Source organism: Ramularia collo-cygni, assembly GCF_900074925.1.
Source record: "Ramularia collo-cygni strain URUG2 genome assembly, contig: RCC_scaffold11, whole genome shotgun sequence".
Taxonomy (NCBI): Eukaryota; Fungi; Ascomycota; class Dothideomycetes; order Mycosphaerellales; family Mycosphaerellaceae; genus Ramularia; species Ramularia collo-cygni.
In genome coordinates this window covers 759,207-777,327 of record NW_019716265.1, presented here as the reverse complement: position 1 = coordinate 777,327, position 18,121 = coordinate 759,207, and the positions used below count along the sequence as shown (strand labels likewise).

General features: G+C 51.9%; 7 protein-coding genes; 3 read left to right on the top strand and 4 right to left on the bottom strand.

The window, feature by feature from the left end:
• Positions 1 to 20: 20 nt before the first annotated feature.
• On the bottom strand, positions 21 to 701 carry RCC_07376 (uncharacterized protein; the record flags this gene model as incomplete). The annotated part of the gene is made up of 1 exon (XM_023772634.1): positions 21 to 701. One exon carries the CDS (start codon positions 699 to 701, stop codon positions 21 to 23), a length of 681 nt encoding a protein of 226 aa, XP_023628402.1.
• Positions 702 to 3,128: 2,427 nt separating this feature from the next.
• On the bottom strand, positions 3,129 to 4,113 carry RCC_07375 (uncharacterized protein; the record flags this gene model as incomplete). XM_023772633.1 has 2 exons in its annotated part: positions 3,129 to 3,412; positions 3,471 to 4,113. The coding sequence occupies 2 exons, from the start codon at positions 4,111 to 4,113 to the stop codon at positions 3,129 to 3,131; spliced, it is 927 nt and encodes a 308-aa protein (XP_023628401.1).
• A 931-nt stretch (positions 4,114 to 5,044) lies between these two features.
• On the bottom strand, positions 5,045 to 6,289 carry RCC_07374 (uncharacterized protein; the record flags this gene model as incomplete). XM_023772632.1 has 3 exons in its annotated part: positions 5,045 to 5,798; positions 5,848 to 6,177; positions 6,264 to 6,289. 3 exons carry the CDS (start codon positions 6,287 to 6,289, stop codon positions 5,045 to 5,047), a joined length of 1,110 nt encoding a protein of 369 aa, XP_023628400.1.
• Positions 6,290 to 7,136: 847 nt separating this feature from the next.
• Positions 7,137 to 7,988, top strand: RCC_07373 (uncharacterized protein; the record flags this gene model as incomplete). The annotated part of the gene is made up of 1 exon (XM_023772631.1): positions 7,137 to 7,988. One exon carries the CDS (start codon positions 7,137 to 7,139, stop codon positions 7,986 to 7,988), a length of 852 nt encoding a protein of 283 aa, XP_023628399.1.
• A 1,188-nt stretch (positions 7,989 to 9,176) lies between these two features.
• Positions 9,177 to 10,920, top strand: RCC_07372 (related to PLB1-phospholipase B (lysophospholipase); the record flags this gene model as incomplete). XM_023772630.1 has 3 exons in its annotated part: positions 9,177 to 9,576; positions 9,629 to 9,789; positions 9,841 to 10,920. The coding sequence occupies 3 exons, from the start codon at positions 9,177 to 9,179 to the stop codon at positions 10,918 to 10,920; spliced, it is 1,641 nt and encodes a 546-aa protein (XP_023628398.1).
• A 179-nt stretch (positions 10,921 to 11,099) lies between these two features.
• Positions 11,100 to 15,725, bottom strand: RCC_07371 (uncharacterized protein; the record flags this gene model as incomplete). Its single annotated transcript, XM_023772629.1, has 1 exon — positions 11,100 to 15,725. The coding sequence occupies one exon, from the start codon at positions 15,723 to 15,725 to the stop codon at positions 11,100 to 11,102; it is 4,626 nt and encodes a 1,541-aa protein (XP_023628397.1).
• Positions 15,726 to 16,127: 402 nt separating this feature from the next.
• On the top strand, positions 16,128 to 17,780 carry RCC_07370 (uncharacterized protein; the record flags this gene model as incomplete). XM_023772628.1 has 2 exons in its annotated part: positions 16,128 to 16,143; positions 16,207 to 17,780. 2 exons carry the CDS (start codon positions 16,128 to 16,130, stop codon positions 17,778 to 17,780), a joined length of 1,590 nt encoding a protein of 529 aa, XP_023628396.1.
• Between the last annotated feature and the right edge of the window lie 341 nt (positions 17,781 to 18,121).

Sequence of the window (18,121 nt, the reverse complement as noted above, 5' to 3'; positions counted from 1 at the left end):
CAGTACTCCCCAAGTACCGATCAAAACTTCCGCAGTGCCGACCACGCAGCTCTCCCATAACCCCGATGCCTCCTCTGCTGACCCTCGCCGCCGCCGTACCGTTGACCTCGCTCTGGGCTTTGTCCAGCATAGTCTCTCTCCGAACTCCTCTGTCCAGCGTAGTCTCGCCCATACTGCTGCCCACCCGACGACGACTGTTTGAAGCGGTCAAAAAACGAGCGAAACTTCCCCTTCTGACGATCCGAATATTGCTCCCCTCGAGACTCGCGCCGAGGAGACCGCTCCTGCTGCCGACGACCATAGCCGCGAGCCTCATCCCCAACTTCCATACGAGCTCCTGGTCTGCTGTACCATCCCGCGTGGCTCGCCCAAGATCCCTCTCCACGAACTTCCTGACGGGACTGCGGACCTCCTACGGGTCCGAGAGGTCCGTAGTCGAAAGGCGCGCGGCCGTTTCCACTACCGCCGTTGTTGCCGTAACCTTCGCACCAGTTTGATTGACGTTGATTTGGAGGATGATAACCAGTGCGCGCGTCGGACCGGCCGTATAAGTTGCGGCTGTTGGATGCATTGGGTCTGAAGAACCCATCATGGCCGGGATGCTCGTAGTCGCTGCGGTTTGGAGGTGCTCTGCCGTATTGACCACCGCTCGAAATTCCGTAGGTGTCGTAGCGGTTTTGGTAGTCTCGGCGGCTTTGCATTTTGGCTGGTTGTTTTGATTGTTGGGAGAAGAACGGTGAGGGGTAGTATTTTTGGCTGTTGGCGATTGCGCGGCGAGGTGTTTGGTTGTTGTCGGTTGTTGGACAGGATGATGGAAGTAATCGAGGAGATAAGGTACCAAGTGCGGTGATCTGAATTTTTGATCGTTGTTTGTTTGTGGTTGGTACGTTCATGAAGACGTGCAACTTTATAGTCGAAGGAGGTTGAGTTACTTTACGCTAGGGGCCGCGCCATGTGATCTAAGTGAATAGCAAGTCGAGTGAATATCGAAGTCCCGCATAACCTTAGTGAATATAGCGGGTCGAGTCATAGCTAAATATTTGTGCATGTGATCTGTAGATCAGGACCAATATGACATCTTTGAAGATCTGCGGAACTGGTCTTTTTCGAAAGTCAGGGGTCAGGGGCTCCGCTCAAAAGCAAAACATGATGTTCGAGGAGACATCTTCAGAATCACACTTACATTTTTCGATACTAGTATCTTGAAAGGTACAGATGTGGAGTCACATACAAGACTGTAAATAACCCGAAATGGATGGATGATCTCAGGATGGCCACAATTAGGTGGGCTGTCTGACTGAGGAAGAGGTCAAAATGAAGAAGGCACTTGAACGCTTGCTTTATTCCAACTATCTGAGAACTTGACCATTATCTACGGGTCGTTTGCTAGATGCAGTGGTCCTTTGTCCTAATGCAAGGTTCCAGAAACAACTACCCCATTGAATCATGTATTTCGGACCATAACATTCTGTACTGGTCATACAAAGCCCTTTCAAGTGACGAAGGAAGTCTTCGCGGGCCAGAGGCTTGGTGAAGATATCCGCTGATTCCATGTTCGCAACTCGGACGGTGTTGGTATTGAGACGCGCAAAAACTTTTGTCTATCTAAACGCTCAAAACACTTTTCTATCTAAACTACTGCTATCCTCGCCATGGATCGCAGCCTCGTAACGTAAATCTCCAATCCTCATTCGAACCAGCCCGCATAACATCCCACTCATCCTACCCACCCACTCATCCTACCCACCCACTCATCTACCCACCCGCCTCTCGCACACACTTAGTAGTAGCCACCATATCCGCCACCGCTACCGTAGCCACCATAGCCACCACCGTATCCACCGCTGTATCCACCACCATATCCACCATTATATCCGCCATATGCGCCGCCGTATCCACCACCCGATGCTCCGCCATATCCCCCACCAGTACGACCATATCCTCCACCGTAGCCGCCTCCGCTTCCTCCACCGTTGGCACCTCCACTTCCTCCACCATAACCACCACCGGAAGAATAATCGCCACCATAGCTTCGCCCATAACAGCTCCGACCACCGTACGACTGACGCTCTCTCGGCGTCGTAGTGCGCCCCACAGGTCCCAAATCACCGGAGGAGAAAGGTGCGCGGCCATTGCCACCACCGTAGCCCTCGCAATAATCCGACTGACGCTGAGTAGCAGCAGCTTGACGACGATCAGGAGAGGCAGCACGGCCAATGGTACGGCTGGCTCCGCCGGCAGTCATAGTACCGTAGCGGTCGACAGCAGCATAGCTTCCAGCGCGCGCGGCACCGGCAGTCGTGGTTCCATAGCGGTTGGGAGAAGCGACGCGAGTGAGAGCACCGTAAGTTCCAGTGGGTTGAGTACGGCTCGCAGCTGGCTGACGGTTGGGGAGAGTGTAGCGAGTCTCTCTGCCTGTGGCACCTCCGGATCCGATTGGAGATACATCTCCGCGCTGAGAAGCCGCGCCGTTCTAGCTGATGTAGGATCCTGGGCGGGACATGGAGTAGACGTTCTCGAGGTAGTAACGGGAAGGGGCCATTGTCGAGATGTTGTGTCGGTTTTTCGTGAGTGTGATAATGAGATTGATGTTGTTGATTGATTGAATTCTTCAAGGCAAGATGTCGAGAGTGGACTGTTTCGTTCAGATTGGTGCGATGAGGTGATGTGATGTTGATGTAGAATATCAGGTCCTTAGTTGACGAAGGCCGAGTATTTGTGCAGTCGTTAGTGCACCCAACTTGAGACTCCGAGTGAATAGCTGACAGCTGCGAACACGGGGGAGTCCCTGTGCGCAGTGAATGTGGGTTCCTGAAATATTCACTRGTCTAAAGTTAATACCCTTTTTTCAGAAGATGGCGAACGCCTAGCCTAAAGTAGCATGCTCGAGGCTGTCTTTGGCTGATGATTGCATCTGATCAATCTCGACTTACTTGCTGTTTGACGTCACAGGTCTTCTGTTGAGATGGAGTAGAATATTCAGCAAATCTCACAAGTTACAATCGCGGAGTCTTGTAAGTCTCGAGCCGGGACGCTGCTGCAATTTAGTATAGTGAGGATAAACATACGTAGCCAAGTTCCCCATTCGGGGAGCTCACATATTCCTTATTCAAAAATACTGAGTCTGATCAAAAGAGAATCAAAGCCGAGCTAATTGCAATTACCAGCGGCAGAGCTTGCCCACTCAATCCCAGGCRGTCGCCACTCGATGTAACTTTCTTGTTGACGACCTGACAGACCATTGCTGCCGACGCTCCTGAATTCTCGCGCAGCAGAAGAATATTGAGTTGACCCTCGGCTTCGTCGTAGATATCTGACACGTTGCCCGCTTGCACAGTCGGTGAGGTGTCATAGTACACAACATTTCCAGGCTGACTGGAGATGAAGTCCGAGGTGTTCCCAAAAGTGGTTGCTGTGAAGCCATTCCGTCAGTGAAAAACCGCACCCAGTCAGCAGATTCCACAACTCACAAGAAGTCCCACTCCCAGGTCTGCTAATAAGTGTGTCTCTGCACTCGTCGATTCCAGAATTGAGGAAATCGGGCGGCGTGGCACATCCGATGGACCTCGTTGCGGCCAGGAGCTTCTCGTAGCATTCTTTTCCGAGTACGGAGGAGCAATCTCCAGACCCAGTGTAGCGTTTCGTGATGTTCGATGGAGCAAGGATCTCCGCTGCAGAGATACACATCGTTCGATCGGATTTATCGCTGGAACTAGAACTGTTCATGGAAGATATTTCAGTCTCATCACCGAGCCACTGGAGCTCCCATTGATTGTTCACAACATGTTGATCTGGTTTGTTAAAGATCCGTTCCGGTACATTGATATCCGTGATGTTGACACGCCAGGTCCAAGTCGAGTTGCCCGGGAGACTTTTCGGAGCAAAGTTGAAAGATACCGCACTGGTTGCGTTTGGATTACGTCCTGCATCTTCGAACAGTTGCTTAGATAGTACTTCTTTCTCATCGGATAGCTGCGTGTCAAAGGAGCCGGGCTTTAAGAATCCCACGGCGCCGAACAAATGAGGCGGGTCCATGGCTGTGTCTCGGGTTGGGAACCTTGCTGCTGAAGCGGAAGATACCACATATGCGAGGTTGAGAATGATTGACTTCATGATGAACTGCAGGATGATCGGACRCGATAGCGGGTAGCAAGCAATATGGAAGAGTTGCGTTGGGCGAGTGTAGCACCCAGTCGAGGAAAGACATTTCTATATGGCAACAGCTTTGCTGTGACGTAGATTGCCGTAATATCTTTGCTGCAGCACAGACTCCTTGGAGTCGGGCGAAGATGTGGTATCCGCAGGATTGGGGGTTGCGATCCAGTCGATCCTGAATCCTTCTTTGGGGTGCAGTATTCTAGCGACCAATGGTAGCGATTCAACTCGAATAGACTTCAGGCTTCCTCCAGTCAGTCTTGGCATGCACGAGCTGCGCCTGTGGCCCGGCAACTTGTTCCGGGCGCTTTTTGCTGTATATGTACGTTAGGATAGTGTCTGTCACTTTGTTGGCCACAATGTGTATCGGTTGCAGCGTCGCCTTCGTACGGTGCGATTCACTGATTACTTTGAGCTCATGGGTCAGCAAACGGCATACGAAATCATAAAATCATCATGACCCGCAAGGCGATAACGATATCGTTGAGAGTGGATGGAAGAATCCGGATATCGCGACCCGATCAGAACATGTAAGAGTGAAGTTTATAGGGAAAGTGATTCAAATACAGTACTTTTGATATGTAGCTCAGCAGCCCCATGGAGGTGTGTAAGGAACCGTGATCCATTCCTGCAAACGTCCTGGTAGCCGCTCAGCACATTGATCTCTTCCGTGAGATCGTGGAGGCACTCCTTCACGCAGTCGTCGCTGGGTGTGCCTTTTTCGCTTGGATGCATAAGAGTAGGAAAATGATATGCCGGTCGGTATCGCAATATCAAAGCTACCCGACCTGCGCATAGTGACTACCGTGATTCTGTGCCATAGCACAGTCTGTTAGTAAGTAGGAAAAAAAATGCCGGAGGCTTGCCGACACGCTCGCTGGAATCAGGCTCATTCCGTCGGTGGGGTTGACGCCCGACGACGGCTTTGGTTGAGGAACAGTGTCGACTCGTCGGAGTCGTCGGAGTTGTAGCCTTCGTCGTTCGTAGACCGGCCACTGGCGCCAGATCTTCCCGCCGCGGAAGCCGAAGGTGTGGGAGGTGCTACCATCACTGCAGTGTGTACCTGAGTCTGGACGGGGCTTGGTGTAAGAGGTGCCACGATATCGGCAGGAGTCGAGTCAGGAGATCGAACGACCAGCTCCGGGCGTTTTTTATCGCCCTTCATTCTCACTCGGAGGAAGAACTCCACTTCTCCAAACTTTGCGTCTTCGATTTCGGCCTTGTTCTGTCTGACTCTCTCCGGATCGACCACGATGTTCATGGTGGGAGTTCCAACCTTACTCTCGAAGAGTGTGTCGATGCGATTCACTGACCAAGTCGGCTTTGACTGGGGTGGCGTGATCAGCTGTGGAATTGTGCGTAGAGCCCTCTTTCCGGGGTCGGTGTCTTTTGCAAGAGCACTCAGATTGTCGGTAAAGCTCTCGGTAARGCTGTGGTCATCGTCTTCGATCTCTCCGTTGGGTTTTCTCAGCTGTCCACCACGTGCAAAGACGGAGATGTGCCCCTTTGGAGTTGGCAGTTTCTCCAGCCAGAGGGTCGGAATGTCGCAATCCAGAAGGAACATGCAGGCAAGACCAGAGGCTCCGCACAGCCCAAAGATGTCATAGGCATTGAAGTATACATGTTTGGGTCCGTCAAATTTCCTGGGACGTCATTAACTCGGTGACCTTATTGCTTGCGTCAAAAACTTACCAGGAGTACTCTCGATCCTTTGCCCCTGCTTGGCCGTAGTAGTAAAAGATCACCAAGTCGTCCTCCGTCTTGGTTTCCAACTCCTTGTCAATGTAGTCGTAGAGAGCATCGACGTTGTTTGCTTGTTTCAGGCGAACGTTGATGATTTTGCAGTCCGTGTACTTCTCGATTCTGGCTTGCACGTCCCAGACATGCTCATCACGTTTTGAAGGCTTGCGACGCCGCGCTGGGGTGGCATTTCCAGTGGGCACTGGAGGTTTAGCGTCCTTGGGTGCGTCGAGGCAGTAGAAGAAGACGTTGTCAAATGAGTGGAGCCCAGGTTCGGTGAAGCTGACATCAGTTTGTGTCAGTGACTTCTCAATATTCGGAATTTGCGGCCAGATGGACAACGCAGTCACGTTTGCGGATATAGATACCTCGGTCCTTTGATGTTCCTCGTCATCGCTCATGATGGCTGGTGTGGGGGGTGTTGGTCAGGAATATTGTTGTTCGTGAGTCTTTCCAGTGACGGTGGTAGATGAAATGGACAGGATGTTTGGCGGAAGTGGCGGAGGTATAGGTGATGAAGAAAATGGTCAAAGCTTGGTGGTGAGCTCAGCTTGTGATAGGTAGCGCTGCACGTGAAGCTGGCGCTGTTAAAGTGAGACCTGATAAATGAGATAACAGAGATGGGCAGTGTTCAGGTGTGGGCAAGCTTGTGACAGCGCATGCATATCGTAAACAATGGAACGAAGCAGGAAGTTGATGTGAAGGAGGCATATGTAGAAAATACGAGCGATGCTAGCAATACGATATCGACTGGTCGACGAGGGCATTGAAGAGAAATTGCGAGAGCATTAATGTGCCTTGTGGCATGGAGAGTAGATCGATGACCACGGACAGAGAAATCTGGACATGTCAGGCCAGAAGACAGAACAAGACGCCGGAACTCACAGTCTGGGGTGAAGACAATGCTGAGCACATCGAAGACTCCCAATGTCATCCCCTCGTACATGAACGACCCCATCTGCCCGAACATCTTGCATTGGCAAATTGTCGGCGACTGCACTCGTGAGAAATGGCACTTGGCAACGGATTGGCARACACTGTGAGCTCATCGCTCTAGGACTTGCGCTGATAGGAGTGGGAATGGGAATCTGTCATGTGTTCAAGAGTCTGACAAGGTGAGGTGAAAAGAGGACGGACTGGGAGGGTGCGGACCGGACTCAGCTCCGATCAAATATGTCATCCTTCAACAACTTTTATTACGCGACTACGACAGCACAGCGATCACAGCACAATCCCCAACCATGGCGACTCCTGGGAAACAGCAAAAGGCAATGTCCTCGCGACTCGCGGGCATGAAATTCATGCAGCGCGGTGCCGCAGCATCGCCTCCTGCTTCGCCGATGGGGCCTCCGGCCAAAAAGCAGCGACTTTCCACCGGTTCCGTCAACACATCGCCTGCCCAAAGTCCGCGCTCCGACAACGACGCGCTCGAGCAGGCGGTAGCAGCACAGGAGAAGAAACGCGAAGAGGCAGTGGCGCGGGAGGGGGCGATGAAGGGCGAGACAAAATGGTATCTAAGCGTGCAAACACCACAGAAGCCGGTTGTGGAATCTCCTTTGCGAATAGTGTCCGCAGGATTCGCCACATTAGATGCTACAGACCGGAAACGTGAGCTCGATCTAGAGCATGAGGAAGACGACGAGGATCAAAGTCCAAAACCACCACACATGCCGGGACGGATCAGTTTCGGCAAGTTTGGCAGGACGGAGAAGAAGAAGCAAGATGAGAATGACTCCGGCTCAGATGACGATTCAGATGAGGACGTTGATGCTGAAGACGAGAACGGAGAAGACCTGTCGGAGATTGACAGCCTCATCGCCCAAGGACGGAAGGAAGCGACGGCTCGACTCCGTGCGCAGAAGAAAGAAGAGAGGAGAGCTGCCAATGCCGAGGCGGCACGTGCTGCTGAGAAACGAAGAGCACGGGAAGTGGATCTCAATCGTCCAACGAGCATATCCAATGCTGGCAATAAGGACCCGAAGAATCACTATGCGAATATGGAATGTTTTACATGTGGTAAAAAGGGACACCCGAAGGCAGAGTGCCCCAATAAGAGGACACAGAGGCCATCGAAACTGCGGCAGTCGTATTGAACACCTTGTCGATAGGACATTCAGAGTAATGTCTGAGTAGTCTGCCGGTATCACGAACCTAGGGCGCCACGGCCCACAAGACGTTGCATATCTGTATGAGACTCCTGGTCGATTGATGCCACCAAGGTTTGTCGGAAACATCTGTAGCTGTATCTTTGATTCGACGGAGAATCCACAGCACGGCTGTTCTGGGCTTCCCACATGAGAGATACGTTGGCATCGTCAGTTTCATCTCATCTCTATTTCTCGTCTTCGTTAGAGAGCACATGATAGATGGCTGTCCGGTGAGAGTGCTAGTTCTTAAATAGCACGATAGGTAGGTATATGAGAAGCTCTGCTAGGATCAATCATCCAAATGCCAGGGCACTCCTACTTTCTGCTCTTGCTGCCCTCGCCTTCACTTCGGATCCAAAGTAGGTAACTAGATCTGCGAATCAATACGCGACGGCTGCAAGATCGAAAGCGGATCGACGGCGGACTATATGTACTTATATGTAGTCCGCCATCTTGCTCTTGATGACGTGGAATCCATCTGGCCCTGACAACTTTAGAACTCCATACGTTGTGGTCTACAAGACGATATAGTGCGCCATGTTCAACACACCTTCATGCAACAGTTCCTTCCAAGGGTAACAATCTGCTTCAAGCGTACAAGGGTTAGGGTTAGTGTAGCACTCCTTGCTTACACAATTCGCAATCCGCCTCCACATCCTCCTCCACATCCCTACATCCTTGTACCTTGCATGTCACGCGAGCCCACCATTATCCCTCGATATAAATTCCCACCTCGCTTCGCTCAAACCGACAGACGCCGCTTTTCCATAAACCCCTCGGCGCGTTAGGCTAAGCCTCTTCTTCCAGCCTTGCCGACCCTAGCGCCTGGGAAGACCTCTCACATGATTGGAGTCAATGGGCGATTGGCGACGGAATCCCCACACTGCATTCGGCAAGGCGTTGGAAGTGAGGGAACTCGTTAGGTACTCCGCAAACTCGTAGACAATTCCGGGGAGGAGCATCTCGGACATGCAGCCTCTATAGGGCCAAGCCCCGGCTAAGCGTCGTGGCAAGAGGTAGTAGCTAAGCGACGGCAATGATATGCATACTTAAAGTATATATCCACTTTCACATTCCTGGACCTCACCTCTCCCGTCTCCCTGCCATTGTTGTTTTTGACAAGAGACATCCATCATGTTGCTTTCCTCGTGTCTTTTGGCGATCGCTTCCTTTGCCGCGGCAGTACCAACCAGGGACATCAAAGTGCGTGGCAGCAACGCCAATGCATATGCTCCATCTGCTGCGAAGTGTCCAGCGCAGAAATTGGTCCGTGAAGCGACGAGTATTAATTCTCTTGAAGAGGAATACATTCAAAAACGGAGATGTAATGCAGATGCCTCACTAGCGGCTTGGTTGGAGAAGCAGGGTTCGTTTTGTACGACAAATCTCCCGGTTGTTGGGCTTGCGAGCTCGGGTGGTGGGAATCGTGCTCTTCTGGAGACGGCTGGTGTTATTAAAGCGTTTGATGCACGAGATGGAGATGATAGCGTCGGTGGCATATTTCAAGCATTGACTTATGAATCTGGGTTATCGGGTATGTCTACTTGAACGCTACACTGGAAACACAGCTGATGCAGTTTGTCCAGGCGGAGCGTGGTTCCTTTCCTCCCTGGCTGGAAACGACTGGCCTACGGTTTCGTATCTCCAAGAGACGTTGTGGAATGAAGAATTCGAGGACAGTCTTCTTGTTCCAGAGGACATATTCTCGGCTTCTGGGATATCAGACTACAGCGATGTTGTTGCACAGGTAAGAGCAGACTCCTACTGCTTGAAAGGCCTGATTCCTGACTCGAAGCAGGTCAAAGCGAAAGAAGATGCGGGCTTCAACACCACAATCGTCGATCCTTGGGGAAGACTCATCTCGCACGCCCTGCTCGAAGGCCCAGACGGCGGCGTGAGTAAACGTCTCTCGGATATGGTGAAGTATAGCAGCTTCGAAAACCACGACGTTCCATTCCCAATCATGACCGCAATCTCCTTCAACAACTCTCTCAACGGCTGTAGATTACCCAATGCAGCTCTACAATACGAGTTCACCCCCTACGAATATGGAAGCTGGGACGCCGGTGTCAAAGCCTTTGCCAATACCGAATACATGGGCACCGACATGACCAACGGCATCCCAACCGACCCCTCAAAATGCATCACCCAATACGACAACCTGGCCTACGTCCTCGGGGTCAGCAGCGACGTCTGGACCTCCTACTGCACGGATTTCCCACCCACCAACACCTCCCTCTCAGGCGTAATGATCGATATCATAACCCGCGCATCTCCCGACCCCATCGAATTCTCAGATCTAGCAGCATACTTCCCAAACCCATTCCACGACCTCCCAACATCACCCGCCGTCTCCGACCAAGAAACTCTAACCCTCATCGATGGCGGTCTCTCAGGACAAGTCACCCCAATATGGCCTTTCATCCAACATCACCGCACCCTCGACGTCCTAATCGCAACCGACAATTCCGCAGACCTATCCAATAACTGGCCAAACGGCAGTTCCATCCACCAAACATACCTCAGTTCCCTCGAAGCAGGTCTCACAAGAATGCCCTTCGTTCCCCCAGCCGAGACATTCCTCGCAGAAGGCCTAAACAAACGCGCGACATTCTTCGGATGTAATGAGACTTCTGAGAAGATGATGATTGTCTATCTCCCTAATACGGAATTTGTATATCCTTCAAATACAAGCACGTCGAAACTTTCATATACCAAGGAGGAAACTACGGGGATGATTGCGAATGGTGTGGAGATTGCTTTGCAGAGTGGTAAAGAAGATTGGCCGCTTTGTTTGGCGTGTGCGATTATGAGTAAAGAGGAGGGGTTGCCTGAGGGTTGTAAGGCGTGTTTTGAAGAGTATTGCTATTATCCATGATGAGAGGGCTGCCAGATAACTACTGAGCGACAGTTATTATGACGAAGTGAAGTGTAAACGAAAACGAGGAGCATGAAGTTCGATTCAACACCGTCACTTTCCTGTACCATCTCCTTCAAGCAACGAGTCTCTACAACCCAGCATGTCATTCATCATTCCTCATACATCATCTCAGTCWTTCACGCGCCCAAGTCATAGAAGATGCACCGCTGGCTGCGAAAGTTGTAAATGCAAGCCTCGCGGAAGCCATCTYCCGTTTGCCAATCCCTGCGCCACGACTCGAGCATTTCCTTGACTTGGTGGAAATATCCTCCATCGCCCACAGGTACGCTCTGCCCCGCCTTCTTCCAACTCTCCGGATCAGACAGTCGGGTTGACTGTATGACGTCCAACAAATCATCTCTGGTCTCAATCGCCAGAGCAGGAGCATCCTTGATCCTGTCGAGGTACTCCGACCACAGTCGTTTGGTATCGTTGACGATTCCGTACTTGTTGCCCTTCTTGCTCCCGACACGAGCGTACAGCACTTGGACGCTGTGCTGGCTATCATGTTGGCTCGAGTGAGCTCGTAGCAAAGGCTGTCTAACTTTGGTATGCGCCCGATCACGTAGCTCTTGCTGAAGATGAGGGACAAGGGACGGAATGGTGACGTCCGTATCCTCATTCTCATTGTCCGTGGCTGTGACACGGACGGTTGTCGAAGCTTCGTGTCTCAAATGTACCAGAAAGGCGTAGTCTTGATCGCGGAACGTGCCTTCTTCGCTGCACATCTCAGCGCTGATGTTGCTGTCCCACAGCGCCGCCACAATCTTGAATCCTGCAACACGGAGCTCATCTGAACCGCCAMTGGCCACAACAAGCACATCACCACGCTTAGGAAGCTGTGCGTGCTGCTCCAGATCCCGGATGTACGCTTTCTTGGAGCCTGACGTACTGGCCTTTGAGAGGTGTGCGACAAGATTGTCGATTCCGATACACACACCTACAGCTCCTTGTCGAACACCTCCCATGGCGTCTCCAGTCTGAAATGACTGGATCAAACTATCGTACCGTCCGCCAGCAGCAATCACCTGGCGATTCTTCTTTTTCTCGAGAACGGCCTGGAACATCATCCCGGTGGCATAGAACTTGGCGTTGAAACAGCCGAAAGGCGCAATATAGACCTTGCGGGTGACTCCGACCACTCCCATATTCACCACAATCTGTTGCAGCTGAACAATAGCTTCTTCGCTTCTGGATTTCATCGCAGGCTTTCCACGATCGAACAATGTCCGCAAACGCTTGAAGGCTTTGTCAGAGCTCTCGCGCCAGTCAAAAAGCTTGAGATCGTCGAGGGTAGTATCTGAAAGTCCAGTCACCCGAAGCTGAGATCTTGTCTGTGCCCAGTCACAGTTGATGAATCCAAGCTTGCTAAGGACATCTTTGACGGTGTGTTGTAAGGTCAACGGCACACGACAGAAATCGAGTATGGCGTCGATCAGAATGCCATGGCTCATATGGAAGCACACGTTGATTGACGACCCAAACGATGGCAGCTCTGAAAGCAATTCGTCCACAGTTCGTATGACTTCGGCATCATTCCGTGCAAGCTCGGGCGGTCGGTCGCGCGCATCGTTAACAATGTCAAAGTCGACCTCCTCGCTGACCTTTGKACTCAAGCCGTGGAAAGTGTCTCGGGCAGCGCCGCCAAATGTGAAGCTACATCTCACAACCTCCCTCTGCCGGGCCAGACGACGGGCGTGCGGTAAGATCATGTCATACGCCAGCTGCACAAGATTACCGGAGGAGTCTAGCAGCTGCACGACGTTGCCGTTGGTGTAGTGATCCGATCGTGGAAAGACGAAAACCTGTCCACTTTCTTCGCTCTCTGCGGCGCCATGACGTCTGAAGACGGTGTCAACAACGTTTCGCACTGTATTCCTGATGTGCCAACGGGAGGCATCTTTCAAGTTAGGATCTTTGGAGTCCCACGCTAGTGCTCTTGCACGTTGGTAGCTAGAGCTGTCTGTCGAGAACAAAGCCGACAACAATTGCTGGTGGTAGGGAGAATGCGGGTCGGCGATTCCGGTCAGAGCTTCGCGAATCAACACTCCTTCCACCTTTACGGGTAGAAGATCGGAGTGTAACAATTCGGCACTGCTGGGCCGCTCGCTCGATTTATGTACCGTCAGCCGGTCGATAAGCCTGCCTTGGTTTGCTTTATCCCCGCCGACTTGAAATGCGATAGGCAGCGTGTGGCGAGCTTCTCGAATCTTTTGCAATTCCTCCAGTCTTTCCATGGATGTCCCAAACGGTTGAAACATCTCGAAGCATATGATGCCAAGGGAATACATGTCGACTTTCTCGGTATATGCAGAGCCAGACGAAGATCGAAGCTCAGGGGCGACATAAAGCGCGGTGCCAACGCTCCGTGTCATGCTGGCGTCGCCTTTGGATCCGGATGGTCCTTCGGGTGCCTGTTGTTGGGCCATGGTGGAGAGACCAAAGTCGCCAATCTTCGGACTTCCGGAGCTGTCAATGAAGATGTTATCGGGCTTCAAGTCGCGGTGTATTATACCAACGCTATGAATGTGAGCAAGACCCTCAGTGATCTGGCGCAAAATCTTCCAAGCATCGTCGTCTTCGATTCCCTTTTGGATGWGATTCCGTAAAGATCGACGATCGCAAAGCTCCATCTGAATAAACAGAGTCGAAGGCAGGCGTCTAGTATCTGAAGCCTTCTTCTTTGGTCGGGTGTGTGCACGAGGCATGTTTGTTCCATCACTGTCTGTCGATGTGCCATCGGGATCGCCACCACGATCGAAGGGATCCTCACCATCATCTGTGTCGGTCTTGTCATCTTGGTCGTCCTCGGAGTCAGAATCATCCTCGGAGTCGCTTCCAAACACAAAGCCGGCGCCACTGGAGGACACAAAGTCCAGACTAGTGCTCGGTGCCCCAAATTCGATGCTCTGGCTCTCTGTTATGTCATCTTCAGATACACTGATGGCATCCTCTGGATATGTACCATCCGTCTCCACCCACGCTGTGAAGTATCTCACGACGTAGGGGTGAACCAAACGCYCGAGAAGCATCACCTCCGATAGAACCTGATCGAGCATGTCTATTGCTGGCTTGATTTTTTTGATGGCGTACACGCCCTTTCCGACCTTACTTTGAGCCTTGACAACCTCGCCAAACCCACCTCTGCCGAGCTTTTGAAGCTCAGTGAAGTCGTTCAAATAACGAGATGGATGTTCGGGCGCATGTGTTGAGTTGTGTCGTGAGCGACGCCGCAGAGGACTTTCCAGGCCAGCATATGACTTACTGCCACGATGGTGACCGTCGGCCGTACCCGAAAACTCCTTCAGCACGGGACCATCTGTCCGCAGAAATTCGGATGCCATTAAGTCGAAGCTGGTTGATCGCTTCTTACTGTCGATGGCAAAAAACTTGTGAAGAAGAACCTCGAATGCGTCAGAAAAATTGTGCTTGTCGATCATGTCTTCAGGGGACATGTAGTCTGTAGTAGCATCCAGTCCCAAGAACATCTGCACGACCAGCACACCCAGGTCCCACACGTCAGACTTCTTTTTTGAAGTCTGAGATGAGGCTGCGCCGTCCGGTGACTGCCAACTGGCTGACACAATTGGCTGATGCTCTCCTAAAAGCGAGGCATAGCCAAAACCAGCCAGTTTTGGTGATAGAGAAGGCTGACCTGTGAGATAGGTTGTTTTTGCGCTGATACTTCCATGCACCATTCCCTTGCTGTGGAGGTAGTCAAGCGCTCCTAGAAGGTCGGTGGTGCATTGTCGAGCTTTACTCACGTGCAAATTACTCATCGAGAGAAGGTCATACAAATTACCCCTGTCGGAATACTCCCGACACAGGACCAGTTCGGAGCTGTGCTCGTCAAGTTTGTCAACACGATATGCAAGGACATTCAAGAGGTTTGCGTGCGATAGTAGCACTGCAGCCTTCAGGACCGACTCTAGAATGATAATCTCTGATCTGTCCTTCTTCAAGACTCTGCGCTTGACAGCAACAAGAGGCTTGGAGGCAGTGGAGACATGCGGTGTTCCAATATATGTGCGATTCTTCGAGAGAAGCCCTGTGCATGTCACTCTGGTAAAAGACTGAGTCTCGCTACCGACTTGAATCATACCAGCTTCGTCGAATGTGATGGTGCCGGAGTCGGCGTTGATGCTGTTCCTACGTTCCAAGGCAGGTTTGTAGGACTTTCGCTTCTGCCTCTTGACTTCCTCGTCCAGAAGATGCTGGAGCGTACGTGCCTCTTCTTCCTCGGCTTCTCTGCGCCGGATGTCTTCTGCCTCCTTGGCGGCCGCGAACTGTGCCCTGGCAGCTTCCGAAGCATTGGCACGCTCGTCGTCCAGACTGGGGAGAGCGCCTTGCTGACGAGCCAAGATGGCGTCCTCAAGAGCTTCACGCATCTCCTCGGCGATGGTGTTTATCACCGGCTCGTCCGTATCCTGCTTGGTGTAAAGAGCAATCACATTGCGCAAACGCGTCTGTGTGCGTTCATGAAAGCTCTCCAACCCTTGGATTTGGATCTGAGGTGGTGTTCTTGGGTACGTCGCCGTGAACTTGACGGATAACGTGATGAATGCATCGGACTCGGTGTGCGGTCTCAACACAAGTTTGAAAGTGCGCTCGGTGGTTGCACCCCACGCATTGGTAGCGGCATGGTCCTGAAAATCTTCTCCATAGATGGCTTCCAGAACCGCAATCTCATCATTCTGCACAGCGCTATAATCGATGCGATCTGTGTTATTCTGAGATTGGTTTTTCTTGTTTTTCGGCGCCATCCAGTTGCGGTGAAGCCCAGAACAGCTTCTCCAGCGGATAAACAGAAAGTTTTGCAGTCGAAATGAGCGGGTAGGCAGAACAGACCTGTTCTATGTGGGAGAAGTCACAGCCAGGGCTGCAAACTATACAATGGTCAGCATGGATGCACCCGATTGATGTGGGCGCAGTGAAAGCAAGTGATGTTGTTTGCAAAGGGTGCAGAAGCTCGAATGCAGTCAAGTTCGCTCGCGAAATTTAAGGTTCGGCTAGCTTCCTACGCGCTATCGCGACTGTTTACCTCTGATATCAACAGCAGCAACCGAAATCACTACACTCTTTACAATCTATTATGTTGTGACGACAGCTTAGTCGCGTACATAAGGCGAGTCTTCAACATGCTTCATTGGTTCGCAGGTGCGAAAATGCAGGACACGGGAGGTAAAAGCATTGCGACACAATTGACTGACTCTACACAACATCATAGCTGACAATGCTTTTCAGATGTGGACGCAACAGGATACATTGAGCCTCCAGAGACTCCAGCGCCAGTGTTCGCCGTTCGAGCCTTCAAACATGCCATATTCGGCACTCCCGGGACTGTACAGCCCAAAGCTTTGCGCCGGCATTCGAACACTGACAACGGAAAGCCGCGATCGAATGCGCGACCAGCAATGACTCGTCCCAAGAGTTCCAACGACACACATACCTTGGGAATAGACTATGAGGCACCGGAGCCCGCGCCTCTTCCATCTCCAACCAAAGGCATTCTGATGACCCCAGGCACTGCAGCAGCACGGCGAARGACAGTGTCGTTTGGAGCACATGTTCAGGATAACGAAGGYAAAAGGCAGGGGAAAAGTGGCTTACCGGACAGCTGTCCGGGCAAGTTTCCAAGCCCGTTTGTCAGATCGGTGGAGGCCGAAGAGGAGAAGACTGAAACCATTGACAAGGGACGCGGTCGCAACAAGCTCACTGAGAAGCTGGAGCAGGTCCGCGAAGAGTCCGCAAAACGCAAGTCTACTTCGAGCAGACAATATTCTGAGCCAGTGGAGGATACTGGTGTGGTTGTCGGCTCTACAGATGACATGCCAGAGTATTGGAAGATCATGTTTGAGCAGTATAGGGAAAGGTCGGAGCGAGAGTGTAGGAAGCTGCTCTCTAAACAGAGGGCCGCAAAGAGCTTTGCAAGGGAGAAAGACGAGCAGTTGATGGAAACAGTGGACCAGCTGAGACATGAAAAGAAGAAGGTAGATCGGCTGGAGAAACAGGTAGCAGATCTGCAAGCTCAGTTGAAGGAGTATCAGGACAAAATACGGGCTCCCTCCCCAGAAGAGCAGAATATCAAGACCGGGGTCGCGCAGGTAAAGCGCGACTCTGTGATATCTGGGTACCGACGGCATGGCGACCTTACTACATCTGCGAACGCCCAGGCACAGGAGTCCGAGAAGTCCACACGAGACACTGTGTTGAGAAAGCGTGCTTCCAAGGAGCACCTGCTCAACCACATGTCCAAGAGCACTGCCGCAGTCCAGAACGGGCACGCGAGACCGAGAGCGCGGAATCGCAGGCCTCTCAAAAAAGAGACAGAGGATGTATGGGCCCCGTCTGCAGAAGGAACGAGTCTCCTCCCGTCGAAGCCTGCTGCAATTCCTACAGCTTTCTCCCAAGCAGGCGATCATATACCCACGGAAGCCCTCAATCCACTAGAAATCAACACCCTCCCGCAAGAGCCCTTTCGGAGACCTCGTACCAAGCTCACTGAGAACCTTTCCGTGGCAATCCAAGATTCGAGCACTTTCTTGCCAGATGCAGAGAACGAGCGGCCCAACGTATTGAATGGAACTCCGGTCCCCATACGTTCGCCTGTACTCTCCCCAGTACGTTCGCATCTACGCACGGCGCCTTCGACTATGAAGGAGAACGGCCCGCCGACACCGAAGTCTCATCGACGTCCGCAGCGCGACAAACTGGATCCGGAGCCGCACGCTCGGGCTTCAGCCGAAAGGGCCGAGATGGATGATGTGATGGAAGAGGCCCGTCTCCGGCTCGCAGCCATTGGGCGAAAGGTGTCGTAGGGGAGATATATTTGAGCAAGAAGGATGACAGTCATTGTTTTTGAGCGTTTTATGTTTACAAAGGATACCCTGGCGTGAAAGCAGACGGAGAGAGATATCGTTGAATGCAAATAAATCATGAGATGGACCAATACCTCATGCTCCAATCTTGTTACAAAGGTCGGTGAAGCTGAAGCTTGCCGGCTCTCCTAGTGGTGGATTGACGTTAACGCTCGCGAACAGGTAGCTACGAGGACAAAAAGAAGCAGCCTTGTGGAAGGTCGACGTTCTCTCGAATTGCATCTTCTAGCTCGTGTTGTCGTTGTTGCAGAAAGCACGCGGCAGCCATCAATATCACCAGT